The sequence below is a fragment of the Mirounga leonina genome, unplaced genomic scaffold, assembly GCF_011800145.1.
Source record: "Mirounga leonina isolate KUSES-001 unplaced genomic scaffold, KU_Mleo_1.0 Mir_151, whole genome shotgun sequence".
Lineage (NCBI taxonomy): Eukaryota > Metazoa > Chordata > Mammalia > Carnivora > Phocidae > Mirounga > Mirounga leonina.
The window spans coordinates 21,331,573-21,353,190 of record NW_023270377.1 but is presented as its reverse complement, the minus strand read 5'-3'; the positions used below and the strand labels follow the sequence as shown (position 1 = coordinate 21,353,190).

General features: G+C 38.2%; 1 protein-coding gene across 1 annotated transcript in view; it reads right to left on the bottom strand.

Moving 5' to 3' along the window:
* ABCA12 (ATP binding cassette subfamily A member 12) overlaps window positions 1–21,618 on the bottom strand; it is a 168,528-nt gene that overhangs the window by 136,253 nt on the left and 10,657 nt on the right. The window contains exon 2 of the mRNA XM_035008338.1: window positions 17,998–18,091. Coding sequence (XP_034864229.1) covers window positions 17,998–18,091 — 94 coding nt within the window. The remainder of the gene's footprint in view (window positions 1–17,997; window positions 18,092–21,618) is intronic.

Here is a 21,618-nt window from a genome sequence, read left to right as displayed (position 1 = left end):
CCAAGGTGCAGAGAGAGAGAGGGAGAGAGAATCTTTTTTTTTTTTTTTTAGATTTATTTATTTATTTAGAGAGAGAGAGAGCTCAAGCAGTGGAAGGGGCAGGAGGGGAAGGGAGAGGGGAAGCCGACTTCCCACTGAATGCAGAGCCCTACTCGGGGTTTGATCCTACAACTCTGAGATCATGACCTGAGCCGAAACTGAGAGCCAGACACTCAACCAACTGAGCCATCCAGGTGCCCCAGCTTAGGATATTCCTAACAGATTAGAAAGCACGAAGCAGCAAATATTTATTCAAATGGTTTACTGCAAATGCAGATCTTTAGCTTCCATTTAGATTATGAATTTGTTCTTTGTGCTTGCCATTGGGCTGAGTATTTAGAGCAAATATAGATATGAAAAATAAGATTCTTACCCTAAATGGTGTGTGCGCATGCATGGTGTATGTGTGTGTGTGTGTGTGTGTGTGTGTGTGTGTGATGAAGGGTTCGGGAAGATAAAGGAAAAGAGACAAGCATGTATCTAAACAATTATCATTGGCATGATACTTGCTATGGTGATAGGGTCATGCACTTCATTTGGTACTAAAGTATGAAATTTGGACTCCTAATATAATTTGTGGCGGAAGGTAAAGTGGGCAGGTGGGGGTGGAGAAGGCCATACCTGCCACGAGTTTTGAAAGACAAGTTGGAGTTCACAGAGAGAATGACAGGGAAGGAGGAAATAATATATGCAAAGGCATAAATGTAAGAAAGCCCTTGAGAAGACTGAAGTACAATAAAACTCCATGATAATGCAATAACTTGAATTCAGATATACAGCAACTGGCTCACCAGGTTATTTCATTATCCTTGCAAAACAGGCTCAGGCATTTTACATGATTGGATGTTCTGGACCCCACTTATAACATAATGGCAGCAATTCCTGTAGTCTGTTGAAAGTGGCTGGGGTGTGAAGTACATGACTGTGACTGATAGGGATGGGATTACGGCCAGAGAGGGTGCAGGAGAGTTAGGCATGAACATAAAAGGTTTTAGGTGCCATGTGGTAGAGTCTGGATTTTATCCCAAAAGTAATGTTGAGTCAGAATGATATTAAGCATGAAACTGGCATGGAAATATGTGTTTAGAAAAATAACTGGCATCAGGGGTGCCTGGCTGGCTCAGTCGGTGGAGCATGCAACTTTGGGTCTCAGGGTTGTAAGTTCAAGCCCCACTTTGGGCATAGAGATTACTTAAAAATTAAAAATATATATATTAAAAAAAAAGAAAAAGAAAAAGAATGGGCATCAGTATAAATGATAGACCAAAGGGAGCTAGATCAGGGGTGCAGAAACCAGATAAAAAGGTGCTGTAGTCCTAGCAAAGAGACAGGGGGAAGACCTAAACTAAGGCAGTGGCAGTGGAGATGGAGACAGAAGAGTTTCATTAGGAAGAAGAACTGACTGGATTTGATAACTGAAGGAAATGAAAGTGAAGGGAAAGGATGGTACCATTTTCTTGCTATGGATGACTCGGAGGATGGGGGATCCATTCCCCGCATTATGAAATGGCCAGTTTGGAAGAAAGGGAAGAAAAGGGAGTTAGTAATAGATTTATTGAACACTTCTAACAAACCCACATTTCCTTAATTATTTTTCTTTAGGTATTGCAACTGGGTTACTCTACCATAATGAAAAGCCATTATATTTCAATAGCTTGAGCTGATCTGGATTAGATACATTTATCATGAGTTGACTGGGAGATTTGGAAACAGAGCTGTCAGAGGCTTAGTTTGGGGTTATTTGTCATCAGTGCAAACTAGGATTTTAATAAATGGGAGGAGGTGAAATTTAAGAAAGGGAAATGAGAATGGAGAAAACTATTCTTGGACAAAAGTTTGTTAATTCCTAGTTATGATCATGCATTGGTTATTAGTAATGCTGAATGATGTTGGTGATGTAACACAGTGGCTCCTCAAATGAGTTTTAGTAGCAAATAGGGAGTTGGTATTTTGGGGGAAACCTCTGTGATGCATTGATTTAGAAGTTCCATAAAGCACTCCTATACCCATCCATCTAGTAAATACTTACTGAGCATCTGCTAAGGTCCATGCACACTGAAAGAGCTGGGAGAGTTGGAACAAATTTAAAAAGAAAAAAATAAATCAAATCTTGGTTGGAACACATTCAAAGAAGGTTTTGGTACTTCAGACCTCTACTGTATAAACAAGGGCCCAGAGATATGATAGGAATAACTAAAGTGAATGAATACCTACTCTGGATTGATTGGATTCTTTTTAGCTATAGTTCAAGTTGTTCTTTTCTTTTTTTTTCTAAGCCTTACTTATGCTCAACTAGGTTTCTTATAAACTGTATAATCTTTTCTTGCTTATGGTTTTGTGATATCCATGTGCCTTCTCCAAAGAATGGGACAAGAACATCTCAAAATGAAAACAGTGATTATTGATACTCTAAAACTATCAGGAACCCCCTTACACAAGGAAATCAAGACAAATATTAGCAAGGATATGATAGTAAAACAAGGGCTATCTTTTACAAATGAATGTGCAGGCCAGAAAGCCTCTGAATATTTCTGCTCTCAGAAACATTTTCTCATCAATTTCCCTTTCCTGTGTGATTGCTGTCTGGGGCCTACTGGAGGGAGTAGAATTCTTTCAAACGTTGGTTCTATTAAAAAGTACTTGGTTTCTCAACTATAAACAGTTGATGTAACATCTTTATTGCCTTCAGTTTTAAAGCGCAGACTCACAAAGAGAAACAAGTTCCATTAACAGTGGTTGTTGCTGAAGATTATAGGACTAATTTAGCATTAAGAGGACTTTTATCCAGTGTGTCTCTTGGCAAAATTTCACATATACGATCTAGCACATAAGCATAGAAACCAAAGAGCAATTTACATCCCTTCCCAAATCTTAGGATAATTTAGATTGGCAGAACTAAGGTGAGAACCATGGTTTTCTTTTTCTCTTCAAACATCAGATGAGTACTTCTTAATGCATGGATTGCAATAAACAAGTGTTGTCCTTCGGCTAGTAAGCAACAAATATTTTCACCACTCTATCCTTGTGCCTTATTTTTTTTCCCTAATAGCAACAGATGTGTATAACAAATACATCAAAAGGCCTGGGTGCAAGTCACAAGCTTTTTTACTTACTAGCTGTTTAATCTTGGACAAGCCATCTAATCAAAATCTTTTATTGAGCACTTACTATATACATCAGTAGACTATAGGTTTGCTCTTCTTTGGTATCACAGATTAACTTAATACATGCCATCTTATTAGATATGTTATCTTATTTAACTCTCTCCAAAATGCTATGAGATAGGTATTTTAATTATCCTCATTTTATAGATGAAGAAACCGAGGCTCAGAGAAGTCAAGTGACTTCTCCAGATCACAAAGGTTGAAATGGGACTTGAATTGAACACCCAGACCAAAGGCCCATGGGTTTGATCAGTAGGCTCAATTTGCCTAAGAGTTTTGAGTTTCTCATGTGTAAAATGGAAATCAGAATAATGAATCTTTCAAGATTTTTACAATAATTAAAAGACAATATTGTATAAAGGAATCATTACTGTTGTTATAGTTTTTGCTATTCGAGTTTCTCATTATCCCAGATTAAAAACTAGGAGAGCTCTTTTATTTCGAACTATTCCTTTGTCCCCCAAACCCAATCTTCACCATCTCCTACTTACTCTTCCTAATATCGTTCATTCTTTCCCATTTGTTTCATCAGCTGTGTTAGTGACAATGCCCACCACTTTTTGTAATTTCAATAAATGTGTAATTCTTTTTCTTGCTCCAGCCTTCTACTCACCCTGATATAACCTTTCTATGCTATTTGATTAATATACACAAAACACAGTATTCCTATTACCATGTGTCATTATTGCTTATCAGGTAAGGGCATCCTAATGGTATCACTCTGGTATTTGAGACTCTGGGTCTCTAGGACCTATATCACCCATTCAAACTCATTTCTCAGTAGCATCTAATGGAATTGGGGGAAAAACTTCTTTATTGGGTGTCTGTTAGTGGGAGGCACTGCTGATATTTGGTGGAAAAGACAAGCTCAGGCAGGGGCCTCATGAAGTAGAGACCAGAGACAAAAACATCAAATAAATACACACATAGTAAATCACAATTATATAAAGGAGGGGTGAGTGGGGGTGAAAACTAACCTAGTATAGAGGTTCAAGGAAGGTTGCCTGAGGCAAAATAAGACCATTCACCTTACAACCCAACACCATGAACTTGGTTTATTCCCTTCCTTCCCTTGAAAAATGTTCCATTCGGGACGCCTGGGTGGCTCAGTCAGCTAAGCATCTGGCTTCGGCTCAGGTCATGATCCCAGGGTCCTGGGATGGAGTCCCACATCAGGATCCTTGCTCAGTAGGGAGCCTGCTTCTCCCTCTGCCTGCCACTCCCCCTGCTTGTACTCTCTCTCTCTCCCTCTCAGACAAATAAATAAAATCTTAAAAAAAAAAAAAAGAAAGAAAAATGTCCCATTCTTCTCCATGCAAATCCAATTATCATATTAGTCTTCCTTAGGATCCAATTAAGTCCTACTCACAATATTAAGCTTTGCTAACTTCTCTAGCCTCCAAGGATTGTATTTAAAAAAATTGGTGCATTTGTTGTTCTTTGTTTCTTATCAAAGTTGACTATGTAATAGATTATGGGCTTTAGGGTCAGGTATGGTTAGTCTTGCCCTCACAATTTGATTACTGATGTTTTTATCTGAAAAGCTTGTGTTCTTCACCTTTAGATTCCACAGTGTTATGATAAATGTGTATTTGTTTAGTGAATAGCTGAGTGTTCAGTGGGTGTGCTCATCTAGATGTCTAGAAATCTATGCAATAAAGGTAGGGATCAGAAACATGGCTCTAATACCTTAAGCAACCTTCCTAATGCTTAACATTAACTAATCCCATTCTTGTTCATTTGCTTTAGGTTTTATTTGAGCTAAAATCTGATACTCTTTGCATTAACATTGCAGAAAAACTGACTGCTTATTGTTCTGGAGGTTTGGCTACATTACCGAATGTTAGCACAGGATTCATAATAACCCAGAACTGAACTCGCCTATGAGATTCACTCATCCCTGTCATTTGCCTTCCGGATTATCTATTTAATGCCAAATTTCCACATAAAACTAAAGATAAATCAACAAAATGAAGACCTTAAATCTCAGCTTTTGGCATGCCTCTGAAAGAAATGTGATTTATAACAAAGTTCTGTTGCTTTGTTTTTGTTTTTTCTAGTTTTCAGAGTTCTGCTTAGCATGCAATCTTAAAACAGCGAATTAGAACTAACAGGATTCAATGGAGGTGAGTGAAGTTTTCAAAGCAGATTAGGTTCAATTTTGGTACAAAATTCTGCCAGAGTAAATAGCATTAGTAGTTGTGTAGAGAGGTGTGTGAGAGCTTAAGTATGTCGTGCTCTACTCAAATGCATTCGTATCCCTTTGTCTATGGGTTAAATGTCGAAGCATACTACTACTCATATGAGAGAAATTCTAGCTGATGCGCAGTTATTTCTACTCTCTTCCACTCCCACTCTCAAAGAGACTATATTCAAAATAATGATGCAATGACATAAAGTTAATTCTCCATAGAATCCTTGTAGGTGGTCATCAGATCATAAGCTGCTCAAAACACAGAAACTCCGCATCTCACTTCTACACTTTAAACATAGCATCCTTTCAATAGGATGGGACAAAATAATAACCTGCACAAGGGGCAAGCATTCTGGCCTGTATTTCACAGTCTTCCATTGACTTGTAAGTAAATTTGAACAGATTTCTTCATATCTCTAGCCTTCATGTATTGTTGTACCAAATTTGTTCAATTTGTTCAACAAATATTTGTTGGGTGACGATTAAGTACCAGGCGATTTTCCAGAGAGTGGTTTCGTTAGCTATGCCAACAGTAAGGTGAGTGTTTCTAATAGAGATGAATGATTCTGCTTGATAGATAGCATGGGGAGTAGAAAGAGGATTTGAGTAGTAAGACCAAATTAAATCTTGGCTTCAACACTTACTTAGTGAGATCTGTCGCTACAACCTCTGAAAATAAATATCTTTATCTACAAAATAGTAATAGTTTAGAAAGTATTTAATGATCCTTCCACATGCAGGCACTGTGCTAGGTGCTAGGAATGTAGTATACACTCAAGCAAATAATGACTCTGCTGTGGTGGGGCTGAATATTTCAAGCATGTTCAGCACACACTATTATTGCACCCCTGACTCTTGTTAGTCTATGTGCTGGTTTTAAAATGTGCCCATAGAATCTCTGACACTTTTTCCTTCCAAAGGTAGAACCTAATCCTCTTGCCCATGAATTTGGGCACAGGCTTAGTGATTTGTTTCTAATGAAGAGAATGTGGTGGAGGTAATGCTTGGAGGCTTCCGAGGCTAGGTTGTAAAAAGGCTAGCATCTGCCTGACTGTCTCCTGGATTGCTTGGGGAAGCTTGCTGCCATATCATGAAAACACTAAAACAGCCTGTGGAGAGAAGCCACCAACTTGGTACCTACAATTGGTACCAACTTGTTAAGCAGGTCAGCAATAAGATCTGCCAGCCCTAGTCAAGCTATCATCCAGTCAACTCCAGTAAAACTTGTACGCAATCTCATGAGAGACCCTAAGGCAAAACTGCACAGTTAAGCCACTCTCAAATTTTGGACCCATGGGAACTGGAGGATAATAAATGTTTGCTGTCGTTGCCGTTGAGTTCAGGGAGGCAATTTCTTATAGACAATAGATAACTAATTGAGCCTATGATAAAAACATCTGGATGAAGATAAACAATTATGGTGGAAGACCTTTTCAAACTTCCCTTAGTTTATCTCCCATGTTGGGAAAAGAAAAATTAAATAGTTCTTCGCAGACTTCTATTGTTTCTTTTCCTATAGGAGAAAATCCAAACTCCTCCATCTAATGTTGAAAGCCTCACATAATCAGAAGCAGCGTGGTCTCTCTTACTCTACAGCACTTACACTCTCCATTGGCTGATCCAGTCTACCTATCCTTGGCTAGTTTTTGATCATGACCTTCCTCAGTCTTGAAGGACACATCTCTTCTTGTTGCATATTCAGCATATTCATTTGTTTTCCTTCCAAGCTTAATTTAAGTCCTGGGGTAATTCTTGATGACACTAATGCACAGCAATCTCTTCCTTTTTTAAAACTTCCAGTAGTTTTTATAGCCAATATGACTTATTAATACTTTTTTCCTAAGTATTTGAACTGTTATTACATGTCACTATCAATCACTAACTATTTGAGTTACCACTATGTGCAAAGCACTGTGCCCAGAGCTATGTTTAACACTTTTACTTTGGTTACATTTAACTTTTTTATTTTTTTAAAGCTATTACGGGATATAACTTGTGTGTGTGTGTGTGTGTGTGTTTTCACTCCAGAGTTAGACCGTAAGCAACTTGAGGACAAAACACAGATCTATTCTTCATAGCCTAGGCACATCTTGTAGAGTATGAACCTCCACAAGCATCTTTGTACCATTTTAATACAAGGCAGTAATTTTCAAAATAACAAAACAATTTTTGACATTTTCTCATTCTCCTGATATTGATGAAGCTAAAAGCAAGTGATTCTATGTTAGTGTGTGGAGTACTTGTCGAAATGGAACTGGCCACGCAACTACATTCATGATATCATCTTTGATAAACCTATGTGCATACAAGCTCAGGAAATTATGAACACTCCCTTCCTTAGTTACCAATCTGATGGCACTCTCAGAGTGGAGGCATTCTCCTCAACTATTCTGTCCTGAAGATGTGATCTTCAACATAAGACATAAAAATGGTGTGAGACTTCTAGCATCCTGCGGATTACAGTGAGAGATCCAGTGCTAAAATGAAGCAGGGCATGCCGGCAAAGTTTTCCCTGAAACTATTCAAAGGATGAAATCCATTCCCTGGTTGACTTTCACAGTAGTGAGCTAGTAAAAGAAAAAAAAAAAAATGCAACTGATTTACAAGATAACTGAGAAGATAACTGAAAAGAAAGGAAAAGGTAGCTTTCAGACTTAAAGTTGCATCAAAATTATCAGGGGAGTTCTGTAGACTGTCTGGTCCTCATGGCTCCACTCAATGCAGCACCTCATCCATTCATCATCCAGCTAATCATCTCTGCCATCCCCTCCACCACCACCACCAGATGCCCGTTTAGAAAGCCCAGGGTAATCCACATCTTTCAACAGGTGTATTTATATGGTTTGGATTAAGGTAGAGTGGTTGAGTATATCTGTTTATAGACAGAAAACAGCCTGAGAAAATGTACACTAAAATGTTAACAATAGTTATCATTAGAAGGCAAGATTATGCAGGACTTCTGCTTTTTACCGTATGCATACTTATAGTACATTATTTAATTTTTAAATAATAAGCATTTATATCTATGACCAGAAAAAACATAAATATGTTATACTTATATATTTAAAACAAAGCTAATTTACTAAAAAGTTCCAATGGCTCCTCATCCTCTCCACAATAAAGTTCAATGCTTTTAGTATTGACCAAATAGCCTCAGCTTCCCACTTGCAACAGAAATCCTCCTTTTCCAGGCAAAACAAACTCCAAATTCCTGGCACATCTAACTCTGTCATGTCCTGTGTCCCCACTCATGTTGGTCATTGTCTGTGAGGAATGTAAAGACATTAGTTGTCTAGTTGACAAACTCCTCCTCATTCTTTAAAGCTCATGCTAAGATGTAGGACTTCCTTGTGAAGCCTTTCCTGATATCACAGACAGTGCTGTGGGAGCCACACTGGAGCCCAAGGCAAAAGAAAAGTCAGTAATACTGAGCCTGACTTCATCTAAAATTTTAACATTTTGTTCATCATAGAATTTTAAAATTAATTTTTTTAATTTTACTTTTTTAAAAATTTTATTATGTTATGTTAATCACCATACATTACATCATTAGTTTTGGGGTTTTTTTTGTTGTTGTTGTTTTTTAAGATTTTATTTATTTATTTGAGAGAGAGAGAATGAGAGAGAGCACATGAGAGGGGGGGAGGGTCAGAGGGAGAAGCAGACTCCCCGCCAAGCAGGGAGCCTGATGCGGGACTCGATCCAGGGACTCCAGGATCATGACCTGAGCCGAAGGCAGTCGCTTAACCAACTGAGCCACCCAGGCGCCCACATCATTAGTTTTTGGTGTAGTGTTCCATGATTCATTGTTTGCGAATAACACCCAGTGCTCCATTCAGTATGTGCTCTCTTTAATACCCATCTGGTGGTGAGTAGTAAAATTAATTTTTGTATTTTAGAATATTGTATTGAAATATGATTATCTTGATTACTGAGATTTTGCTAACCCCTCAAAGTCTGCATTGCATTAGCATCCCATAGTCCCAGCCCTGATCCCAGGGAAGGTTGTTGGACTCTATCTCCTCACTGATTTGCTTTTGAGCCTACCTCTACTGTGGAATTTATCACATTGCATATTTATTTATTACAGATTCTGACACACTTATTAACCTCCTATGGATTTGATTGTTCTGAGGGCTCATGGTTTTCTTAATTAGTGCAGACATAACAGGTACCCTTTAAATATGTGACAGAGGCAAGAATAAATGTGAAACTATAATCAAGTCTTAAATTTTCTGAGCCTCAGTTTTCTTATATCAAATAATATGATGCTAGATTAGCTCAATGATACTCAATGATTGATGTTATACCCTATACCTATATAATATTATAAATAATATAAATATAAAATATCCAACACTAATACAGCTCTTAATATGTGCCAGACATTTATCTAAGTATTTAACAAGTATTAACTCATTCAATTTTCACAATAACTCTGTGAGGAGGGTGCTATTATTAGCTTCAATAGGTAAGTGTGGAAACTGAGGCTCGGAGGATCCAAGAGACTTATTCAAGGCTTGTGTTTGAATCCAGGCAGTTTGAATCTGGAGTCTGTGCTCTAAGCCCTTATACTGCCTCTCACAATAATAATAATTTTACATATAAATATGTGAAAAAAATTGCCCAGTTTTTTCTAGTTTTTCTAGTTTACATAACCAAAACCAAAAGATTTTATTTTAAATAACCACAGATTTTATTTTTCCTAATGTGAAGATGTTATAAGTCATTCTAATTTGAATCCACAATGAAATTCTAACTGAGTCAAGACCAGCAAATATCGTATGCTATGGCATTTCTTCCATGAGGGCTGCTCTACTCTAAAAATATACACTGGTTCATTTATCAAAGCAAAAGACACAATGTGACCTAATCAAAGAGAATGAGAAAAGTTGAACAGTGAGAGCAACATAAAATGACTAAGGTTTCCTATGCCAGATTTCCTGGGTGGTACTTAGAAGAATGTTTAACAGTCACTCCGGAGAACACACCGTCAGCCAACCATGGAGCCAGACCCTCACCTATGAGCCTGTGTCTGGGCTCTGTGCTCTCAGATAAGTAAAGAAGAGTAAGTTGAACTTTGTTAAATCTGGCTCTTAGCTTCAGGGGTATATTGGAAACATCCACTGCTAATGGGGACCTCAGCAAGTGAGATGACAGTACTTGTGAGAATTTTATAAATAATCAATTATTTATCTTTATCATATAGACTTGAGTATTAGAAGTCCCTACCTGAGAGTAACAGGAGCCCCTCTGTTCTTTATGAAGGGAAGGAGAGAGATAAGGAGTGAAAAAAAGAAGACATGTGGCCCCCAGAGACGATGTCAGTGGGGTAGTCACCTCTGGGAAGCTAATAAGGGAAATCATCAGAAGTAGGGATGATGCAGAAAGGACAGGGGGAATAAAACCAAAAGACAAGAAATCTTCCACTGCTCAATCAGTAGCTATTCTTTACTCTTTATTTTTTCTATTATTTTTTTTTTAAGATTTATTTACTTCTTAGAGAGAGAGAACACACTCAGAGGGGAGTGGGTGGGCAAAAGGAGAGGGAGAGAGAACCTCAAGCAGATTCCTGGCTGACCACGGAGCCCAGCGTGGGGCTTGATCCCACCATCCTGAGATCAGGACCCGAGCCGAAACCAAAAGCTACCCAGGTGCCCCTATTTTTCTACTTGTTAAATTAAGTTTTATTATACTTCAAGATATTTCTGGCTCTCTGATGCAACTCTGTGTACTAAACCTAACAAAGCATTAGTTGAGAAATCCTTTTGTCGTGTTATCTGGCATCAGGGTGTGCGCATTGGCATTGCATGAGAGCATGGCAGAGCTTCACATTAGGAACAGGGGGAGATGGGCAACTAAAACCAGGAGCTGCAGCTGCCCCTATGTAGGAGTGTGCCCAGGCCATGTTCACATTGCCTCCCTCCTGCTGGTTTCCTCCAGCTCGGTGCAGAATGCTAGGGGACATAGTCACAGTCTCCATTTCTCTGAGGTTCACAGAGTTTACCTCCATGGTGCCATCTAAAGGGTCAGTAACGTTTCCAAAAAATATTGTTAACTACTGATTTGCTGATGAAAGAAGTAAATGATGGGGTTTTCGCTGGGAAATTCAAGTTGTTTAACGTTTTCTGAATCTTAGGCAAGAAGCAGACTATAAATCTCTCCCACACACAAATTTTCTGCATACATTCACATGAACTCTTAGGTATTTGTGAGGGAAATTCCCAGGTGGATCTACCTGGGGAGGAGTGACGGAGCTTTATACCCTTTTTCTTGCCCCAGTATTAACGTTAGAGATATTTTTGGTAGCTCAGTCAGATTTACCTGGATCTGAGAAGTAGAAACCAAACCAAAAGCAAGCTAACTTATTATCCTTTACCTATATCAGATTCACATTGAGCTTTATTATTATGCATCTCTGGGTGAATTTTATAATCCAATCACCCATATCTTTCAAACTGCACTAAATTCTGAATGATATATTACATTCTTATTTTGTTCTCTCTGGTAGGAATCATGCTATATCTGATATTAGTATGACGCTGTGACATGATTTCTGCTATTAATGTACTATCTGTCTGAGTGAGTCGAGATTAAAGCATAAAGCATTCAAAAACCACCATTAGCCCGTACATCCACAAGAGAGATATAAAGGAGAAATAACTGGAGTTTTGAGTGATCAGGGAAGGCAAAAGGGTAAGCCTTAGATGTGAGCTTGCCTTTTGATAGACGAGGAGGAAGAGACATGAGCATGTGTGTCCAAGTGGGAATGAGCATGGGATGTGTGGAAGATATTCGGACACTGCCTCTCTAGGCAAAGGCCTCATACTGCACAGCACAGTGAACAGAAAGCTGCATGAATCCTGATTATGAAGGTCTTGAAAGTAGGATAAAGGGGAGTTGAAACTTAATAGGCCCAAAGAATATTTTAAGGGATTATCTGATGATACACTATGGGAAGAATTAGAGGCTGGGCTTCCAGAGTGCCCCTCCACCTGCAAAATAAAAAGCTGTTGAAGACACACAGGCATAATACAATGAGACCTTGAATCAAGGGACTGCAGGAAGGATGGAAAGGAAGGGGTAACTCCAGGACACATTTCACAAGATTGATTCTGTCTTGAAGGCTCTCGGTTATGGGAGATGAAGGAACGGGAGGAGTCAGGAATGACTCAGATGTTTCTAACCTGAGAGACTGCATGGTGTTGCTGGCACATGTGAGAATGGAGAAATCGGATGGGGCAACACCTGGCAGGAGATGAATGATGATGAGTTCTGAGCTTCCCAGAACAAAACCTGCATTAATTTTGAGCCAATCAAAATAGAAAAGGAAATTATTTACTATAGGTGCAACTATTACTGTTAAATCCTGAGCATGCTGGAGAGCGTGGTGCACCCCAGAATGGAATCCTGTCCTCATGCATTTGCCATCCCTTCCCTGAAAACATGCCACATGGAAAGTCAGAAACAAGAGCAGGGCCAGAAAAAGCCTGGCTCCTCTGACTTTCACAACCCTCACGAGTAAGAGGCCTCATTGGCTCTTTCAACATAAAACCACACAATAGCTTCCTCTTAACAATTCAGGGACTGTAGGTATAGCAACATGCAGGGATCCTACAAGCCACCAATTAATAATTTCAATCTTCCTTCTCACATTTTTTTCCTAGAGCTGTTGACAGGTAGAAAAGCTGATTGAGTTCACTTTTATAGCCATGTTCCATCTATGGTAGTGCTAACAGGTGGTATGAGGAAGAAAAAGGAGGTGCTATAAACTGAAATGAGCCAGACCTTAGGATTGCCATTGCTGGGGGACACAACTTGAATACAATTACTGTATCTGCAGGTAAAACTCTGTTTAAAATCCAGGCTCGGGCACATAGTACCCATGTGATTATGGGTAAATTACTTAACATCCCTGTGCCTCAGTTTTGTCATCCCTAAAATTAGGAAAATCATACTACATAGTTTATAGAGATGATGTATTCACTAAGGAAACATATGTGAAGTACTCAGCACGGTGTCTGACACGTACTAAGATGTTCAATAAATTTCCACCCCTACTATTACTTTTATTGCAACCCTGAAGACAAAAGGTATGCTCTGGAGGTCAAAAGACATGCTGGTCGTGGTGATTTGCATTTACCAAAGCTATGGAGTTACATCCAGATGGGTAGTGTTCAGGATAACCCTGTGCTAGCACACATTTGAATGTAATACAACTAGCAGTTAGCTCCTGCCTTCCACCAGCTCATTTGCAGATGTGAGATGGGCTGAATTTCTTCTCTTCGGAGGAGGCAAGGTATTAGGAAGTGATGGCCTCGAGATAATCGGAGTTTAATCCAGGCTATGGTCATACTTACACAGTATCATTTCCATTGTGCTTTTAGTGGTATTTTCAACCACTTGAAAATATTGTTTCTCATTAACTTCATAAAAAGGTGACTCCTTATTTGGCAAGACTGCAATTTTTGGAGTCCACTTATCTCATTATGGCAGGGTTTTTTCTGTTCTTAAAAGGTAGTGAGCTCCACAGTAATTAGGAACTGCTTGCCTGCACTTTGTGGGCATGTGCGTGTTGAAAGGAGACAAAGATAACTCACTATGTTATAGCCGCGCTTAGTCTAAATGCGTTTTGGAGGGTTTGTTTTGTTTTGTTTGTCTTTGCTCCTAAGCATGATTTTTCAGCTTTAAAGTTTGCCTCCTGACAAGTCACTGCATGTACAGATTCTAAGAGGTTGGAACTATTTCAAATGTGGTGTCTTAGCCCATTTCTTTATGTGAACGAGAAGCATCCTGGCCCATCTGCCAGGCTTGGGAAGCTTTCCTTACCTGGGACTTACTATTTACAGAAGCTAGTTACCGAAGCTGTTTGTGGCGACCCAGAAGGGCGTAAGTGAAGGCAGACAATGCCAGAAGTAAGTATTATGCTCAGGACAGGTGCTCACCTTGGCAGAGACTGCAGCAGCTTCCTTACTCACCAAAAATCCAGACTTCTCCAGACAGTCAATAAAACTACGGAGGGAGCCTTTTGAGTCACTAATTATATTTGTTCTGAATGATACACCAGTCCTACACATCTGCCCAGCTATTCTGGGAGCAGAATGTGCCCACGGGATGACAACTCCTTTCTCACCATAGCTGAGTTTCAGCTGGGGTGTAGCCTGGAGTTTCTTCTTCATTTCTCTGTTGCCCAACTAGCACTGAAACAGACACTGTAGCCCAGAAAGGATTTAACTCTGTTAAACAGGACCCAGTTTCCACGATATTACAACTAGTGATTCATGCAGAATTAGTCCGAGAGAAACAGCATTCTCCACTGAATACTAATATTTAGGATAACTCTGATTCATACATTGGCGTGCACCTTTCCCCCCATATTTCTTGATTTCATGATAGAGACAGAGATGGGGTGTTTATATTCCTAATCTCTAACTTGTAGTCTACTTTTGTGAAGCCTAAATAATGCAACATGAGAAATTAGTACTGACTCCTAGATGTAAGAAATGTAAATCCATAAGCTTAAAACTAGAGTCTAGAGCCAGACTGACCTGAGTTCAAATCCTGACACCACCACTTATTAACTGTGCAATCCTGGTCAAGCTACTGAATCTCTCTGTGCATTGGTTTTCTCCACTCTGAACTGAATAATATTGCCATTACCTCCCTAAGTGTCTGGCACATATGAGATCAAGAGATATTTCTTTTTATCATTTATTATTATGAACTCATTTTAATCTTTCACTATGATATGAGAAACAAAGAAAAACAACAATAATTTTTTTAAAAAAGAATAAAAATCCCGGAATCCAAGCTTTCATTTTGGAGTTATTCCCTCTCTACCACAAGACAGGGAAAAAATGTAACTGCAGCTGTACTACTTTCAGATTCTCTAATTTGTTGTACAGATAGCCTCTTCAATTATAAAATTATGTTTTATACTTGATTATAGGATGAGTTGACATTTTGGACACAATTTGTATTTTGGCTCTCTGTATAAGAAGGTAAAATATGAGACAATAATCTCAAGAACAAGGTAAAGGTAGGTTCCAAAACCTTTCTCTCCTATCCCACATGATTGAATTCTGGCAAATTACATTCTCTCTGGGTCCCAGTGTTCTCCTCTGTAAAGTGAGAGGGTACTTTCCCTCTAATAGTTTTCATGAAGTTCTAATAAAAACAATAAACTATTTTTTAACTGAGTCTTATAAGGTCTGAGAGACTAGCAAAAATACTTCCAATGTTTGAACTTCCCTATAATTCTGTTCTCTCCTACCCACAAACAAAAAGACAATCACCTCATAACTAATTATTATTAGCATATGATCATAAGACCATAGTAAAAGGTGGTTATTCATCTCCTTCTGGATATTGTGTTTTTGCAGAACCTTTTAAAGATTAGGTCTCTGAGGCACTCATCACATGGTTTTTCCAATTTTTTTCTTCATAATTTAGTGGAACTATAAGAGCTCTCCATGATTTTCTCCACAAACCTCTAAATCCCATCAGGTAGCACCAATTAAGACTATTCATGCACACACCTTATATTTCTGTCTTGTAAGTTTTGTAGGAGGAACTTATTACATAACTGAAAAATCCTTATAAACAAGAAATTGGTAGAAATAAGTTGTTGAAAGAAGCTAACAAACTCCTTTTGTCACTATCGTTAGTGAACTGATTAGCATCTTAATTAGCATCTTAAACCAGAATAGTTCAGAGTGTTTGTCCTTATGTGCTGAATGCATTATTTTTGAAGTCCATGCTACTTAAGATAGGCAAGAATACATAAATTTCAACAATATACAATGGACTTAATCTGTTATAAAGAACTAATATATGCATAATATGAAGAGAACAATATTATGCTGCTTTTATAAACAACCTAATAAAATTTCAACAATAATTCTGCATAATAACTTGAGCAAAAGTCCTTTAGAAATGGTAAGGTGCTTTTCAAATGTAAGGAATTATTTATTCTAGTACCAAGAGTTTAAACACTTTATACTAATTGAACTGATGCTCTCTTCCAAATTATTCTATTGTGTATGAATCAAGATTCCACCACGGCTGTCATCTTACTTCTTAGGACTGGGTGATTGAAAAACACTTATTTTTAAAAGTCACTAGCTCATTATTCTCTTTACAAATAATTCAGTATAATCTTCTTTTATATAGCAAATCACCAAAATTTATCTGAAATACAATCGGATTCATAGAAATTTGGTCTACGAGAAGCTTTTCAGAAGATGGCTGCTTTGTGAGACATCAAGCATCTCACCTAACCTTCACTCCTCTGCCAAGAAAACTGGCTCCAAAGTTTAAGAACAAAAGCAAAAAGAACACCGATCAGATCATTGGGGTTAAAAAACTCATCCTCCTCCATTCTGAGGACTTCTCTGAGTCTTTCCTGCATCTTCATTCTGGATCCAAAAGAAAATAATGGCCTGAGTTGGCATTGTGCCCATTTTTGAACTGGGGGATGACAAAGTAATGGAGCTAAAACAGCACTAACTGGAAAACAATGTTCTTTCAAACTAAATGTGTTGATACATTTGCACCACTCATACCAGCCCTGAAGAGAGATAAGAGATTTGTATAGTACTCTGCATATCATTTGTTTGGTTGATCAAATACCAGTCTATGGTTTCTGCTACAATACAAAAAGTAAAGGATGATCTAGCTTGAGATTGCTACTTGTTTGTGTTGTACATACCTCAATGAACTTTATGAGGTGAATAATAAATGAGTCAAAATTTTACAAAGATTAAAATATAGGGCGCCTGGGTGGCTCAGTCGGTTAAGCGACTGCCTTCGGCTCAGGTCATGATCCTGGAGTCCCGGGATCGAGTCCCACATCGGGCTCCCTGCTCAGCAGGGAGTCTGCTTCTCCCTCTGACCCTCCTCCCTCTCCTGCTCTTTGTCTCTCATTCTCTCTCTCTCTCAAATAAATAAATAAATCTTAAAAAAAAAAAAAATATATTTTGGCTCCTACATGTTCATAATTTTTTAGATAAATATTACAGGCTCACCTTTCTAACTGATTCAAAAAGCTGGAGAAAAAAACAGGCGAGGTATTTATACAAATACTTCCAAGTGGAAACACAATTTAAAAATTTAGAATAAAACATTAAGGTGGTATCAAAATAAATTTTTACTAGAATCCCAAAATTAGGGGCACCTGGGTCATGAGATTGAGCACATGTCAGGCTCCACACTCAGTGAGGAAATCTGCTTGGGATTCTCTCTCCTTCTCCCTCTGCCCCTCCCCACTGTGCACACACACACTCTCTCTCTCTTTCTTGATCTCTCTCAAATAAATAAGTAAATCTTCTTTTTTTTAAAGATTTTATTTATTCATTTGAGACACAGAGATACAAAGAGAGAGAGAGAGAGAGCATGAGCAGGGGGAGAGGGAGAAGCAGGCTCCCCGCTAAGCCAGGAGCCCTATGTGGGGCTCGATCCTAGGACCCTGGGACCATGACCTGAGCCAAAGGCAGACGCTTAACCATCTGAGCCACCCAGGCGCCCCTAAATAAGTAAATCTTTAAAAAAAAAAAAAAAGAATCCCAAAATTAGGGAAACAAACAAATCTCATTTACTTACACGTTGATTTTGCTCTTGGAGGAAATTTGGTCCGGGTAATAGCCAAAATTATGAAAATAATGACTGGCCATAAAATCAAGACAAGAGTCCAAAGCTGTAAAATAATGACAGGAAAAAAATGTTAATTATTTTACCGAACTAAAAACTTGACAAGAAGTACAACATATAAAATTCCAACACAAACCAGGTATTTGCTTGTAAATACTATTAATTAGAAAGGAATGAGAGATTTTTAAAACTATAAGAGAACTTGAAGTGAACACAAGACTGCTTTTTTCCTTAAAATGAGCTTCTGAAGCCCCCTTTAGAGTCACCTCTCATGACTGTCTCAACAGTGATGATCTTAAAATTCAAATCTTATCAGTAATTTCCCTACTTAAAAATCTTTCAGTTGCTTATTGGATAAGGTTCAACATTCTAAACAGGGCATACAAAACCCCAAAATAATCTCAACCTAGACCTATCTTACCACTTCCAATGTCAGCATTCTACAGTCAGCCATAAAGATTAGTGTACGACATTGGATAATGATTCAATAAACATGGGTAAAGGAATGAATGAATAGGTGGGTCAATGAGTAAATGAGTAAATGGGAACTTAAGGTTTTATGCAGGCCCTCATACCACTATAAATAGTATCTTGCATCTGCTTTTATCATAGAACTTATACTCTTTTCATCTACCTATCTATATTTTTTTTCTTGGCTTATAATAAGTAGGCAATTCTTTTGTGGCAGAAACAGTGTCTTCTTCATTTCTGAATTTCTACTGGTAAAAAACAGATGCTCAAAAAATTTACACTGCATCGAAATTTCTATTAGAGGATTTCACCATAAGACACTTAAGGAGTGGCTTTTCTTCCCATGTAGACGTGATTCAGTTCATAAGATGTGAACTACTTAATATTTTATATACATATAAAACTGGTTCCAGAGCAGTGAAAACTACCTATTCGCAAGAACATCAACTGTGATATGCAAACAGTTACAGTGCTCAAACCAAACCCTACAGAACAAACACTACCAATGAGTAAGGGACAAGTGGGGTTAGGTAGGGAGGGATAGGTAGGGGGACTACATGACTAGGCTCACCAAAAATTCCTGAAATGCTGAGGTGTAATGAAACCAGAGATAAGGGAATAAACCAGACCACCCTGCCCTGGACGTCAGAGGTGGGTTCTTTTTATGGCAGTCACACTGTGACCACAAAGAATGACCAGATCCCAAAGAAGAAGTAAGCCATTAAAGATGTTATCACCAGTCCTTACTTGAACAAAGACGTCCCAAGAATGTTAAGGCCATGAGCTCCCTGGTCAGTTCTAAATAAAAGACTATCGGTGGAGGTCCACGTTGGCAACCTTGTCAGGACCCCTCTCACTCCTGAGAGTTTTTTCTGTATCCTTGATTAATAAAGTCCTATCACTTTGATCATTCTCCTTTGTCAACCAGGTTCATTCTTTGATTCCATGAGACAAAAACCTCCCTCTCTAGCTTCACCTATACTTAATAAATTTCAACTTGGAACTATGTTTCTGTCTGGTTATGCAGACTTGTTACCACTTCTCCCCCACTCCCCACCACTTCAGAGACAATCTGCTTCTGACAAATCTCAAACTACTGCCTGGGTCTCTTCGAATCTTCAAAACAATCTAGACCTGTTCAATTGTTGATCCTTAAGTAACTATGAAAATCTCCATTGTGTGTCTACAGCACTGTTGTCCTTGCTGAAAGGCCTGTAACCAACTTCTTGGACTGCTTTAAGTTTAAGGGCAAGTTTTTAGCAAATGGAAGAAGTTGACTGTAGATCTAAGAAATCCTAGGATACTTGATCATAGCTGAAAAGCTCCCAGACAGGCTGAAAAGCTTCATCTGTAGCAGTGTTTCTCAAGCATTGATATGCACATCAAATCACCTATGGATCTTAGAAACATGCAGATTCAGATTCAGTAGATCTGAGGTCTGGCAGAGATTCTGCATTTCTAACTAGCTGCAGGTGGGTGATGCTGTTGCTGCTGTCCATGAACCACACTTGAAGTAGAGCAGTTCTAAATGTATGCCACTTGACCTAACTAGAAGGATTGTTTATAAAGTCCTAGAATATTTTTGTTGGCAAGTTCCTTTGAACTAATAGATACAATTCAGGACATTTGTAAATTTGGATAGGAAAAAAAATTACAGGGCGCCTGGGTGGCTCAGTCGGTTGGGCGTCTGCCTTCAGCTCGGGTCATGATCTCAGGGTCCTGGGATCGAGCCCCGCATCAGGCTCCCTGCTCGGCAGGAGGCCTGCTTCTCCCTCTCCCTCTGCCTGCCGCCCCCCCCCCCCCCCGCTTGTGCTCTCTCTCTCTCTCTCTCTGTCAAATAAATAAATAAATAAATCTTAAAAAAAAAGGGAAAAATTACATTTTTATTTTCTCTACCTTTTGATTGAAATTTAGCATTTCCATTAATGATGAATGTAGGCAACAACCCACAATGTTCTTAGAAGTACTTGTGACTTTGTCACAAATAAAAATCACAGATATTTTCAAATCACATTAGTGTTGTTGCAGATACCTCAAAAGTCTGTTTCTACTCATGGTGACATTAAAAATTATAGTAATTACAGGTTTACCGTATTTATTTATTTAGTGCTATAATAAAGAAATATATACTACCATATCATAAATTTGCTTTGTAATACCTTAATGACTGAATTTCAATATAATTGGTTTTATTTGCAATTCTATTTATATTGATTTCAAAGCACTATCCTTAGAAGGACCATAGGCTTTACCAGGCTGCCAAAGACATCCATGGCACAGAAGAGGCTAAGAAGCCTTGATCTGATCCAACTTTCTTTTTTATTCTCTGTGGTGCAGAAGGTTAGCACAGCCTTATCCATTAACTTACCCAAAGTCACATACCCAGTTGGGAAGCAGAACAGGGGATGAGGATATGAATATCAAAATACTTGGGCTAGATTTTTTTTTTTTTTAATTATCATCCTACTCTGAGGAAAAAATAATGCCTTACAGAAAATATATCAGAAAAATATGAGTGTTATAGAAATATAAGATGTGTTATTCTAGCTTAGTCTCTGATACATTCAAAAATTAGAGTCTGTTCTTCCAAGACCTAGATACAGGTATCATTTTTATTTTATGTGACTTATTTGAAATGTAGACTACAAAGAATTGGGGTTTAAAAATTTAATGTTTGTGGATTTCTTGGCTTTATATTTGAAGTCTTAGTAATTCTTAAAAAAAAAATCATCTGAGTAGGTTTAGTGCCCCATAGTTACTTTCAGGAGCATCTATTCATTTTCTATAGCAACCTCATGAGAATTCAGTGAGCAACTGAGACCAATTGTACCAACGCAAATGTACATTCACATTCAAATAAAGAGCATATGTTGTGGGATATCTTTAAATTGTCTTTCAATTGATCTAATTTGATGGTCCCATGAGGATGTTTTGATAAATCTTGAAATTAATTTTAGACATGATTTAAATCCAGACAAAAATGCAATCTATATCAGAATAGTTTAAGAAATTTGGACTCTATTATAGGTAAAATCTACAGCAAGCCTATATGCAATCTATTATCAAAAGATTTCCCCTGGGATTTTTAGGTCATAGAGGTTT